This window comes from Hyposmocoma kahamanoa, unplaced genomic scaffold (assembly GCF_003589595.1).
Source record: "Hyposmocoma kahamanoa isolate Upper Pololo Valley unplaced genomic scaffold, ASM358959v1 79, whole genome shotgun sequence".
Lineage (NCBI taxonomy): Eukaryota > Metazoa > Arthropoda > Insecta > Lepidoptera > Cosmopterigidae > Hyposmocoma > Hyposmocoma kahamanoa.
Window position 1 is genome coordinate 10405367 of NW_020653993.1, and position 11672 is coordinate 10417038.

General features: G+C 39.2%; 1 protein-coding gene across 1 annotated transcript; it reads right to left on the minus strand.

The window, feature by feature from the left end:
* Positions 1–914: 914 nt before the first annotated feature.
* Positions 915–10884, minus strand: LOC113233605 (rRNA 2'-O-methyltransferase fibrillarin). Its single transcript, XM_026468759.1, has 8 exons — positions 10767–10884; positions 8723–8923; positions 7930–8008; positions 6848–6950; positions 5956–6126; positions 4768–4889; positions 3487–3610; positions 915–2221 (listed from the first exon to the last, which is right to left on the minus strand). Exons 1-8 carry the CDS (start codon positions 10777–10779, stop codon positions 2054–2056), a joined length of 981 nt encoding a protein of 326 aa, XP_026324544.1. The 5' UTR covers positions 10780–10884; the 3' UTR covers positions 915–2053.
* Positions 10885–11672: the final 788 nt, after the last annotated feature.

Here is an 11672-nt window from a genome sequence, read left to right on the forward strand (position 1 = left end):
CACCCGAAGGGGTTCCCGCCTTGTCGTGGCGGGGGGGCTCTAGTAGCCGTGGTCGATTTCATCCCACGGTGAAGCTAAGAGGAACCCATGGGGGGGCCGGCCGATGGTGGTAGGCTGGCCCGAGGAGGGCGTTCCGCGCGGGGCTCGTCTGGTCAGCGGGACCGCGCGGATGCGCGTTGGGAGGAGGGTTACGGGGGGAGAGACGTGTCGGTGTCCGTGTTGCCGCTCGTCCTGTCCTCCGCGACACTGGTGGGGCTGCACCGCTTTCGATGATGCAGTGGCGGCGGGGCCGCGGGGGAAGCGACGTGTCGGTGTGTCGTTGCCGCTCGTCCTATCCACCGCGGCCGAATGTGGGCGGTTGGCCCGAGGTGGGCGCTTCAAGGGACTCTCTTCGGAGAGTCCGCGCGGCAGCGCGACACAGGCTCCGCCGCGGGGGCTGGGGGAGCAGCCACTGAACTTCACAGTTGAGTGGATGCTGTCCTGGCCCCCCCATGGCCCCTGGGTAGCGGACTCGGGGGAGTTCGCTGCCCAGCATAAAGGGGCCCGGGATGGAAGGCTCGTCTGGTGTTCGGCGAGCCTCACATTCGGAGTCGGGGGACCGATGTGTCTCCCTTCTCGGGGAGGGGCAGCCGCTGGTGGGGGCGCGGACGAGTGCAACAGCGTACCCGTACCCCCACCTACAGCGGAGAGGAGGAATACTCCGGGGGTTTAGTGCGGTCGGGCTGCTCCCCTTCAGGGTTCAGCCCAGCCCTACATAACTCCGGCTCTGTCCCCGCGGGGCCGGTGTATCTGTAAGCAGATTCCCCCGGATTAACAAAAAAAAAAGGTGGTACAGTCATCAACTAGTTATGTCTAATATTAATACAAACCACCCTATTTTTTAAATATCTTATTTTTAATTTTAAAAGAAACATTCCAATTTACGCTACATTATGTTTTACAAATTATTTTATTTTAACAATATGACCACAATGAAAAAATAGGGTGGTTGGCTAATGCAACCCCACCCCGTTTGTATTAATATTAGACATAACTGGTTGATGATTGTACCACCTCGTCAACCGTGATCATGAGACCTCGAAGGGGCCCGAAATGTAGGTTTGTTTGAAAAAACAAATCTACGCGATTTAAATCCGGAAAAATAGTTTCATTTCCTATGTGTAACAATCGCGAAAACCCAAGAAGAGAGGTTTAGGTTAGAGTTATATTTAAATTCTCATGTCAACACACCCTCTTACCACATGAGATATGCATGTGGTGAGGACGTGGTGAAATGACGGTGGGTTATCCCGGTATTCGGGAATCCCGTTCAATCAGTCAATTGTCATATTAAGGAACATTCAAATCATTGTATTTAATACTATCTAAACCCGTATATATGCACATTTAAATAAAACTGCATTTAAAACAAAGTACGGACAAATATAGCAGGGAAATTGCAGCTGAAATAACGCAAACGCAGTTACGGTTAATCGTGACAACTTACACATTGCCTTATCAGATCGCGATCAGAACGCACGTGCGCAATTTCAGAGCTCTCCCTGGCCAAAGTCATCATTAACTTCAATTTCAACTTATAACAAAATTCAACGACTACTTTATGAATGTTTAAGTTTTATTGAATTTCACGACCACCACGATATTCAATTATTTTTGTGAAATTACTCCACTCGTTCTTAATAATTATTAATACAAAGGTCGAACGCTTAGAAAAAATCCTTCAATCCGGCTAGATTCGAACCAACATCTTCCAAAAGGTGTAAAAGACCTGGTTGAGTGAAGCAACGCTTTCATAGATTTCTCGCTGATGGCGCCACGGCAAAAATAGTAGTTAAAATCTAAAAACAAAGATCTGCAAGAAGCACGGAAAAATTCGTTAATTCCGCTAGTTCTTTTTGTTTACAGTTTGCTGGAAGACGGTTGGTTCGAATCCAGTCGGATCAAAGAAATTTTTTCTATGTGTATCTTGGTATTAATAACTTTAAGAATAATTCACACTCCGTTGAAGGACATTACTTAAAAAATCTCATACATACATCTAAGTATTAAACAACTATGCTTTTTTCGGTGGAGGTCTAAAAACACCAACCACAACCGCGTGGTCTCTTTCGTAGGGTTCTAACGTTAACTGTTCTTGTGGTTTTAATTTGTCAGCTTGGAGTTTCTTCACTTCAGATGCGAATACTGCTTCTGGTTGCGCCGTTGAGTCTATACAGGAGGCCTGAAAGGTGTTGTTCAATTAGTTTGGTCGTAGATAGGATTTTAAAGAGTTCCATAGTCGGATATCTCAGTGAGAGAGTTCAATGTTTCAACATGAAAAATTTAGATGCAATATTTCATCATAGTTTGTGATAGCTGCTTTGGGAGCTTGTTTGACGTAGAATAGTTGCTTAACTATACTTCGTTTCAATCCATTTTGAAAAGTAAACAAACAAGTCACTGACCCGACTATAGACAGTTTAGTGATGGCCAATTTTACTGCCAACTACAAATTGATTAATTAATTGAATGAATGTGAATGAACGATTTGTTTATTTGAGTCATACTAGCGATTTTCCTTATATATAATTTCCGAAATCTTAATTTTAAATCCACCTTCAAATTCTTACACTTAGATACTCGTTCGATTGCGATTGAATTTTTTCGATTTACTAATCGATTACAAATTTTGTAAAGATTTTACGATGTTATTCAAATGAATATTGTTGGAAAAAGTGGTGAGATATCAAGTCAAACCTTCCAAATACACGTGAAAGTGTTACTTATTCGATTTGAGTGATTGCTTTAGAAATTCAACCAAAACCGTTTTGTTTACATTTCGTTAATGGATTGAAACAGACTATAGTGAAGGAAAAGCAAGCAAGTAATACATTTATCTCCTTAGGTTTGCGATAGGCTCGCGAGCACGTGCATTACGTAGTGCGATCTGTCCGCGTACCATTAGCGCGCCACATACACTGACATTTATATTTTATTGTCCGCATGCAGCACGCGTGCAGTGCACGTGCAGCACACGTGCAGCGCGGTTGCGGCGCGCATTCGTCAGATATGTACGCACCCTAAAGCAGTGTTGGGCAAAATTTAATTGTTATGAAAATTAAAGATTAACAATTAATTAATTGTCAATTGCGAAACAGTCGTTAATTGCGTATATTTACAATTAACAATTAATCATTTTTCAATCTTTTCAGTGTTTTTGATTAACAATTAAAACAGACAATTATGATAAATTTATAGGGCATATGGGGGTGGGTTAGGGGGCCGGTTGGGGATCGGTTGGGGTCGGTTAAGGGGTCTTCGGCCTGTGTGGATACTTATTTTTAAAACCTTCTCCACAAAGGTAGTCTAGTCACTTCAACTGCACGTGCTGTATAACAAGTGTGATTACGCGCTAAAGGAGATACATAAACGTAATAAGTCACGTCAATTGAGTAGGCAGAAGTCTCGGTTATCAGTTCACTAAAATATACTCTGAAACATCCTTACCTTAATAGAAATTACAAAATGTCCACCATTTTTCAAAAAATGTTGCGCGTTCAAACTGACAATTCTTGCTTGATCGGGCTGCGCTACGTCCGCGAATATCGTATCAACCATACCGACCAGCATTCTGTAATACAATAAAAGAATTTTTAAAGATGTGGAGAGGAAACCATTATGAGATACATGCCTAGTGTGTAAGTCAGAGAGAGAGTTCAAAATGTATCAACATGATAGATTAAGTCATAAATTTTCATCATTAAAATTAAAGTTCAAGGGTTTTTTTGGGGTGCACGGATGAAGAGGAGCAACGTGCTATTCATGCTCTCTGTAAGTCTGGCGGACCCTGGGTAACAATAGGCGAGTACGTTACGCCGATTGACAAATCCATTTATCACGACGGCAAACACGTCTCACACTTCAGTATGGCCACTACTATTAGTAACGGCAATAACTTCTGGGGGTCTACTGCCGTATATTTTCATGCCTTGAGAATACGTCTGTGATGGATCCACGATTTGTTGCACTTTAGAAGACGTCAACGGCTTTGTCGCCGGAAGAACAGAAGGTATTAGTAGGTAAGGTAGGTTCATCCAATGAATCAAAAAGCAGTACATACACAATTGAAAAATTTTACGGAAATCTGAGAGATGATGCAACAAGAAACGGGCTTTTATTCCACTAAAGACATCAATAAATCGTTGTCCACAGAAGAATCGCTGGTCATTTTGTATCAATAAAATTATTCGTGCTCTCCTTCCAAAAGATATTTCAATACTAGACGCCGCTTGTTCGGTGACTATTCGATAAAAAAGGTACGACTTCACGCCGTGTGAAAGCGATGCATTAATACTATGTCCCAATGCGCCACTGCACACCGAATATGTTAAAGTTCATTCGAATTGCTCGACAAGTCTGTTGCATATTCGGTAAACGTATGGAAGTTGTGTGCGTTTTTTTGCAGGACAAACACCGTGTGAACGGTTTGTATGCACCACTGTTTATTCGCTAAGATTTATACTGCAAAAAAACGTGCAAGTACAATGCTGCGTGAACGGGTGGCGAGGGTGGCGGGCGCAGTGGCAGTGCCCATCAGATCTTTGCGATTTAAAGCTCTGAGTGGCATCGCAACTGTTATAGTTTACCACCAGGCGCACGGCTTATTCGTCCCGTCAAATTACCACGGAAATTGGGTAGTGAACATGATCGAAAAAATATTGCTTTCAAATTCACAATGACCCCATTGTCTTCATTAACAATATAAGAGTTAAAATTTGTAATTGTTACCTGTATTTCAATGGATGTCTCGCATCTTCAATAATAGGTATAATATTAGTCCTCTTCTTTGCCACATTAATTAAATCTCTTCCTGATCGATGTGAAAACTCCACCGCATATACTAGACCTTCCTGCAATTGTAATAAAGGTTTTAATTTTGTAACCTCTGTAGTGGAGTAACTAACTTTTCTATATCTCGGGTCTGGGTGTTTGTGGTATCGTCATTTCAGATTTCCAAAGACAAGTGCTTTAGTTACTTTGGGATCAGAGCAATATGTCGATACCTGCCACGTAAATTGGACATAGTTATGCAAATAAGGACCAACCCACACCTCGAGTGAAATTGAGTTATGTATTTAGGTAGAACACCAGACGTGTCTTTTACCCGCTCACAAGATTCTGGCAATATACCAAGCCAAAACGGAGAAAAAAAAAAGTCCTTCAGGGTAGCAAAACTAAATAAGTAACTTTTTAATAGCCAAAAAGAACCATACTGCTAAACTTTAGTACACATGTGACATGGATCCATGTCACATGTACTGAAGTACTGTAGATCTTTAGCGTTTTCATAACGAAAACTGGAACATGGTTCTCGTTAACGCAATAAAAAGATACATGTTTTCTATTTATTGCTATATAATATAATAGTTTCCCTATATCATTCTCAATGGTACACATAAATAACTAACCTATTTATTTCTTCGCACTGTGATTATAAAAATCTAATCATCTCGAAAGTGGCATTTTGTGGGTTGGTTCTAGTTTGCATAACTATGTCCAATTGTTGTAAGCCAAAAATAGCATACCGACTGTGAACTGACAACTGGTACTATCTCAGTTTTGACAACTTTACAGAATGAAGAAAAAATCTTTTGTATAGCATCTGGTAAATAAAAATACGTAGTGTACATACATACATGTGTAATAAAAATATCTAAAAAGCACGTATTTTTATTTAATAAACCGGATACTATATAAATGACGCAAGCAATTTTTTTTCTTCAACCTGTTAAGTTGTCAAAATTGAGATGGTACTGATTGCCAGTTCACAGTCGAGATTTTACTTTTTAAGTTAAATATGTACTTTTTAATGCATAATACAGGTTCCATATTTACATGTAAGGAAATTACTTAGTGTTATGTTTCAAACGAAAAATTACATTAGAAAGTATGAATTTTGTAGTAGACATAACTTACCGGTCCAACAATATCAGAAACATGGCTAACAGTGGTGCCACTGGCAGCTCCTAAATACAAAACTCTAGACCCTGGCGGCATATGTATGGCATCAACGCCTCCCATGATGGCTGCGGCCAATTTCGATCTGAACGGATTCCAAACTCTGTATTCTATCTTTTCGCCTTCGTTCTGAAATGTTTTGCGTAGTCAATTATGTGGTTCAGGTGTGGTGGTAGATGGTAAAATGTGGCATGGACTTCAGTTGTGGGTTGTGGATATCGTCTTCACGACTAGGTCAAGATTAGAGGGACCCTTATTCATCATTTAGGTGTGTAAGAGAACACGTGATATGGACACGCCATGGAAAAATGTCCATTTTGAATAATCATATTTTAAAAAAAAATGTTTCTTTCAATTTTCCACATTTGACGTTGACACCAGTCAAAAAATTTACGAAAACGATGGAGCCATTAAAAAGGCATTTTATCACTGTTGTGAATCATCTCCTTTATCTTAGTGGCTTTTGGCCCTACAAGTTTATTTTATAATTGATGCTAAATAAAACTTCAATTGATATTTCTAAACGTAGAACATAATATGAGAATACGAAATTATATATTTCCAATTTTTCAAGTTTTTCGCGAACTTTTCTGAAAAAATGTTCACTATTTCAACCTTTACGGAAATTTACCCAGTTGGGTAAATTACAGTTGTAATTCAGGCTAACTTTCAAATTAAGACTGTGTGCGCCTTTAAATTAGATTCTTGTAGAAGCACAGCCGTCTGTAGCAAGCACAGAATGAAATCTAGACAGATCGGCGATTTGGGTGGGGTACGCGTGCCATAATCTTGACATATCAAGATTCCCCGAACGCTCTCTCAGTATGCGTCGATTATAAGGTATGTTTACCTCAACTGATATTCTCTTTTCACCATAAACTTCGGAGCCAGGTACTAAATTCTTTGTCACCAAGGCATCTTCTTTCCCTCTAGCGATGAATACTCCAGGATGTCTAAAACAAGATTCAATGTTAATATTTATAGATAATAAGTTACGAAATTGGTGTATGTAGTGGTGTTGATCAGTTATGAGTATGTTGGCTTCAAGCTATTCGCTTTCAGAAGAACGAAAGTCCTATGTTACATCATTTCAGATATATCTTGTAATGTTTTAGGGTTTAAAACTGCACAGCTTTTTATGGCCTCAAGTAAAATGCTACTCAAGACAGTTTAAAAGCGTGCCATGTTTTTTATTTTTTGAATAGTGGCATTCTATTTTTGTGACAGGCCATGGTAGAATATCAAGCATAGATCTCAGATGCTGAGCCATGGATCTTTTCGACACGCTTTTTATTTTGCTTATTTGTTTTAACTTTTTTTCTATTATTATTATTTCCTATTTATTGTATTTATGAACGAATTATTTAATATTTTATAATTCTTTGTATTTTATAATTGAATAACACACACACACTCAACATAGCCCCATACTAGGAAAACTCTGTGTCGCGGGTGCCACGGACAGACACATAGACAACCCACAAATTACACCCAAGCTCACGAGAGAAATAAATGTAGGCCATGCAAATACATACAAACACAACAAACTTAAATTCAATAACAAACAGTAATAAGAATTTAGTAGCTGTAGAGCTTCTTGTCAAAGACCTCGTCCAGGTAAGTACTTCCACCATACCTATTTCGGCCGCCAAGCAGTAATGTAAGTATTACTGCGTTCCGGTTTAGAAGGGTAAGGTGCTGGTGAAATTACAGGCACATGAGACTTGTCAACTTATGTCTCAGGGTGACTGGCGCAGTGGCCATACCAAATCTTTATGATTTAAAGCTCTGAGTAACACTGCAACTGTTATGGGCAGGCGTGTGGCTTACTACCAGGCTTGTTCATTCCGAAACTTGGTAAACCTAAGTGTGCTACTAGTAAATTCATAGATATGACATAGTAACATTAATCAAATTAAAAATATTCCAAACCTGTGTGGTTCAATGACAACAGTCTTTCCGCCCTTGAAGCCACCACCACCGCGACCACCTCTAGCCCCTCTGCCCCTACCTGAAACCAAATCACTTTGTCATATGTGTGGTTACAAAATTGTTTGGTAAATGCGTGTGATGACATGGTCAGAAATTGGGTGTGTGGTAAACATGGTCCTCACGAATAGGTCAGGTAGAGGGTATGTTTTTTTCATCATTTCTAGTTGAAAACTTTGTGTCGATAGAAAAAGTTATGAAGGTAAACACAGTATCTGTATACAAGCCATTACTGGGCATGGATCTTTTTTAATAAAATAAAAGAAAAACACGAAAGAAGAAAAATGGATCGAAGGAATTTTTTCTGAGTGTTCGATCTTTGTATTAATAATTATAACTAGTGGAGTAATTTCACAAAAAAATAATTAAATATCAATTCAATAAAAATTTAAAAGAAAAACAGTTTTTCTAAAATAACTTTTAGCGGCTTGGTGCATAGAATTCGCGGCAGCGGCAACAGCCTCCTGAGTATAATTGCAAACAGAATCTAGGGTTCTTTTCATGAATTTTTAAGTACTTTGTTACTAACTTCTATGGATGAATATTCCAAAATAAAGGCATTTGAGTAAAATGTGCTATTGTAATTTTTTTTTTAATTTTTCAATGAATATATCCTTACCTACGTCGACGGCATCTACTATGTGTTTACCTGTCATAACGTCATTCTCGAGTGTGACAAAAATCTTTTTAGATAAGCACTAAGTTACTACATATCTTCAAATAAAAATGTACATACCTCCTCCTCCAAATCCTCTCCCACCCCCACCTCGCTTCTCAAACTTGCCTCCGCCCCCGCGCCCCCCACCGAAGCCGCCGCCGCCGCCGCCGCCGCCGCCGCGTCCCCCACCGAAGCTACCACCGCGGCCTCCAAAGCCACCTCGTCCGCCCCCGCGACCTCCGCCTCTGAAACCGCCGCCACCACGGCCTCCATTGAACTCTGTAAATTAATAATAATAAAATAAAGTGCATAGTTCAACAAATGGATCTTTCCACTTTTTTGGGTGGTCACATCGTCCCCTCCGACAGAAATGGACGTAAGTTACAATTGTCTTCATGGAAAAAAGTTACGTATAAAGTTTGATTTACAATTTCCTACTTTCTCAAACTCATATCTTAAAGCACAAAGTTACTGACTGAAATGCAAAAAATAGATTTAGAGTTTTGCCATCTCCTGAATATTCACTCTTTATAAGATGTTGAACCTTTCAAAATTGTACTGCATTGGCTTTTATTGTTATTATTTTATCTAGAACTGCAGTCTTTAAACCATAAACATATTCCTGCTATACTTTTAATGTAGTTTGCAATAAGGAGACTTCTTCCTCAGTCATTACTCAACTTATTGTGTTCTAATGATTTATCTATCACATAAACAACAATGTAGTATGATTCAATTATACCTGCAATGCTCAAGTCAGGATCTGAGTATGATTTCATGCACTGGAAAATACGCCCCTAATGGCAGGGACTTGAGTATGATTTCGAGTGCTTTAAACCATACTCAAATCCTGACTTGAGCATTGAGTAGAGTTCTAGAGTACGACTCTCAGACACTGTATTAAAGCTCAATGACGAGTTGTGAATATTATTATTTTAATATCAAAGAACGGGACAAATATGCCATGCACCTGATGCTATGCGACAGTTACAGTGCCAGAACTTTAATACTACCATTGCGCCTTGCGGCTTAAAGAATATTTAAAAAGTCAGGAGTGACTTTTGTGATTTCCTGCAATATAGCATTTAGCATATAGCATTTTGCAGGAAATGTGGTATCAACATGACAGGTGTCCTGCTCATTATGCCCGTCCAGTAGAATATCACAATGAAGAGTACGCAGGTCGATGGATTGGGTGCCTTGGTCCAATTTTCTGGCTAAACTATACATGGAGCGAAATACGGAGTTCAAATAAAACTTAAAATTGCCTATGTAGCTGAATGGTTACCATGCCACCTACCACACAGAGATCCAAGGTTCGATTCCCGGGGAGGGAAAAATGTTTGTATGGCCTACATTTGTCTTTCGTGAGTTTGGGTGTAATTTGTGGTTGTCTATGTGTGTGTCCATGGGACAGGGTTTCGCTAGTGCGGGCCTATGTTGTGTGTGCGTTATTAATAAAATTACCAGACCCATAGTGTGGACAATTTACCAGCTTATATGCCTATTTCACTCCTTTGGTGTGTCGAGAACTCGACAAGCACGCGGTAACGCGAGTTTGGTATTTGCTGTATTTGTCGAATAGGCAAACACATTGTCACACATGCTATTTACACACGATTTTTGTTTGCAAATATATCAAATTCAAATAGCCATATGAAATGCCACCATTAGAAGAACAATATTAAAAAAACAACAACGATGTGCGCAGCAAGCGGGAGTTCATTTCCATGATTATGCGATTGGCATAGCTTTGCTACAAAGGTGCGGTTTATTCTAACAAAAATACCACGTGTGACACGAATCTATATATGACTATAGTAGTTTCTACGCAAGAAATCTTCAGATACACAGTACATATAGTACACTAAGACGTTTCAACGAAGTTTTTCCGGCGTCTGATGCTGGGTTTGCAAACATAACCTCACATTTCGTTATTTAAAAGATGGCACATTTACACGATAAATTGCTAACGCTGCACTTACTACATGCCATGAATGCAATTAACTACATTCTAAATGTAATAAGTATACAAAGTTCAGCTTAAAATCATGTCTAAGCGAGATATCAACCATGCGGTAGTCCACATGTGCATAAACTTAAAAATTCAGAGGAATCTTACCTGGTTTACCCATTATACGATCACAGACTTTATTCGAAAACAAAATAATACAAATATATGCTATTGAACACTATCTAAACACAAAAATAAATTTTATTTTATTATTACGCGGCGCAGAAACATCACGCCCTGTTGCCGCTGCCGGAAATGAAGCCATTTTGGTTTTGGTTGGACAGAGTTCTCAGAGTTGCCAATACCTATTGTTTAAAATCCCCAAAAATAAAGTAAAAAAAAAAATGCATCCAATAGTAATTAAATCTGCTATACGTCTGCTATGAATTCTAATGATAAATAGAATGTAAAATGTAAAGCTTGATTTACAATCATTGACTTACAATTATATGGACGTCGGGTCCGCGCTAAAAAGTGTCCGAACTTATAGGGCGTTAAAATCGTATACAGAGCGTCATTCACGCTTTAGTCTTCGTTTGTTCGACTGACAGCGAAGCAAGCAAAATTAGACAGTACTGCGATGACATTACAATTAAAATTCAACGTTTTAGCTTATTCATATTCCTTTACATGTCACTACGTTTAAATAGGTTGACTTGGGACATTTTTTCCTGGTTTTTGTATTAGTCCCGTCGTCCATTTATTTGTAAGTCAATGTTTACAATGCACAAATACTGGCAATATATTGCCGCAATTTCTTGCGTTGCGCGAAGTGACCTTAAATTGACTAATCAGGAGCAGCGACTTTAGCTCCTTTTTGGTTAACAAAAGATCATATCGCATGAATGAAATGCATGAAATTGCGGCAATATATTACCGTAATTTGTGCATTGTAAATCCACCATAAAACATAAAAAGGATCGCGCCAGCATTGGTAACACAATGCTAAAGTTGGCAATAATCAACGAGTTTTGTTATATTAAAATAAATTAAAAACATCGTTCACGAGTGATT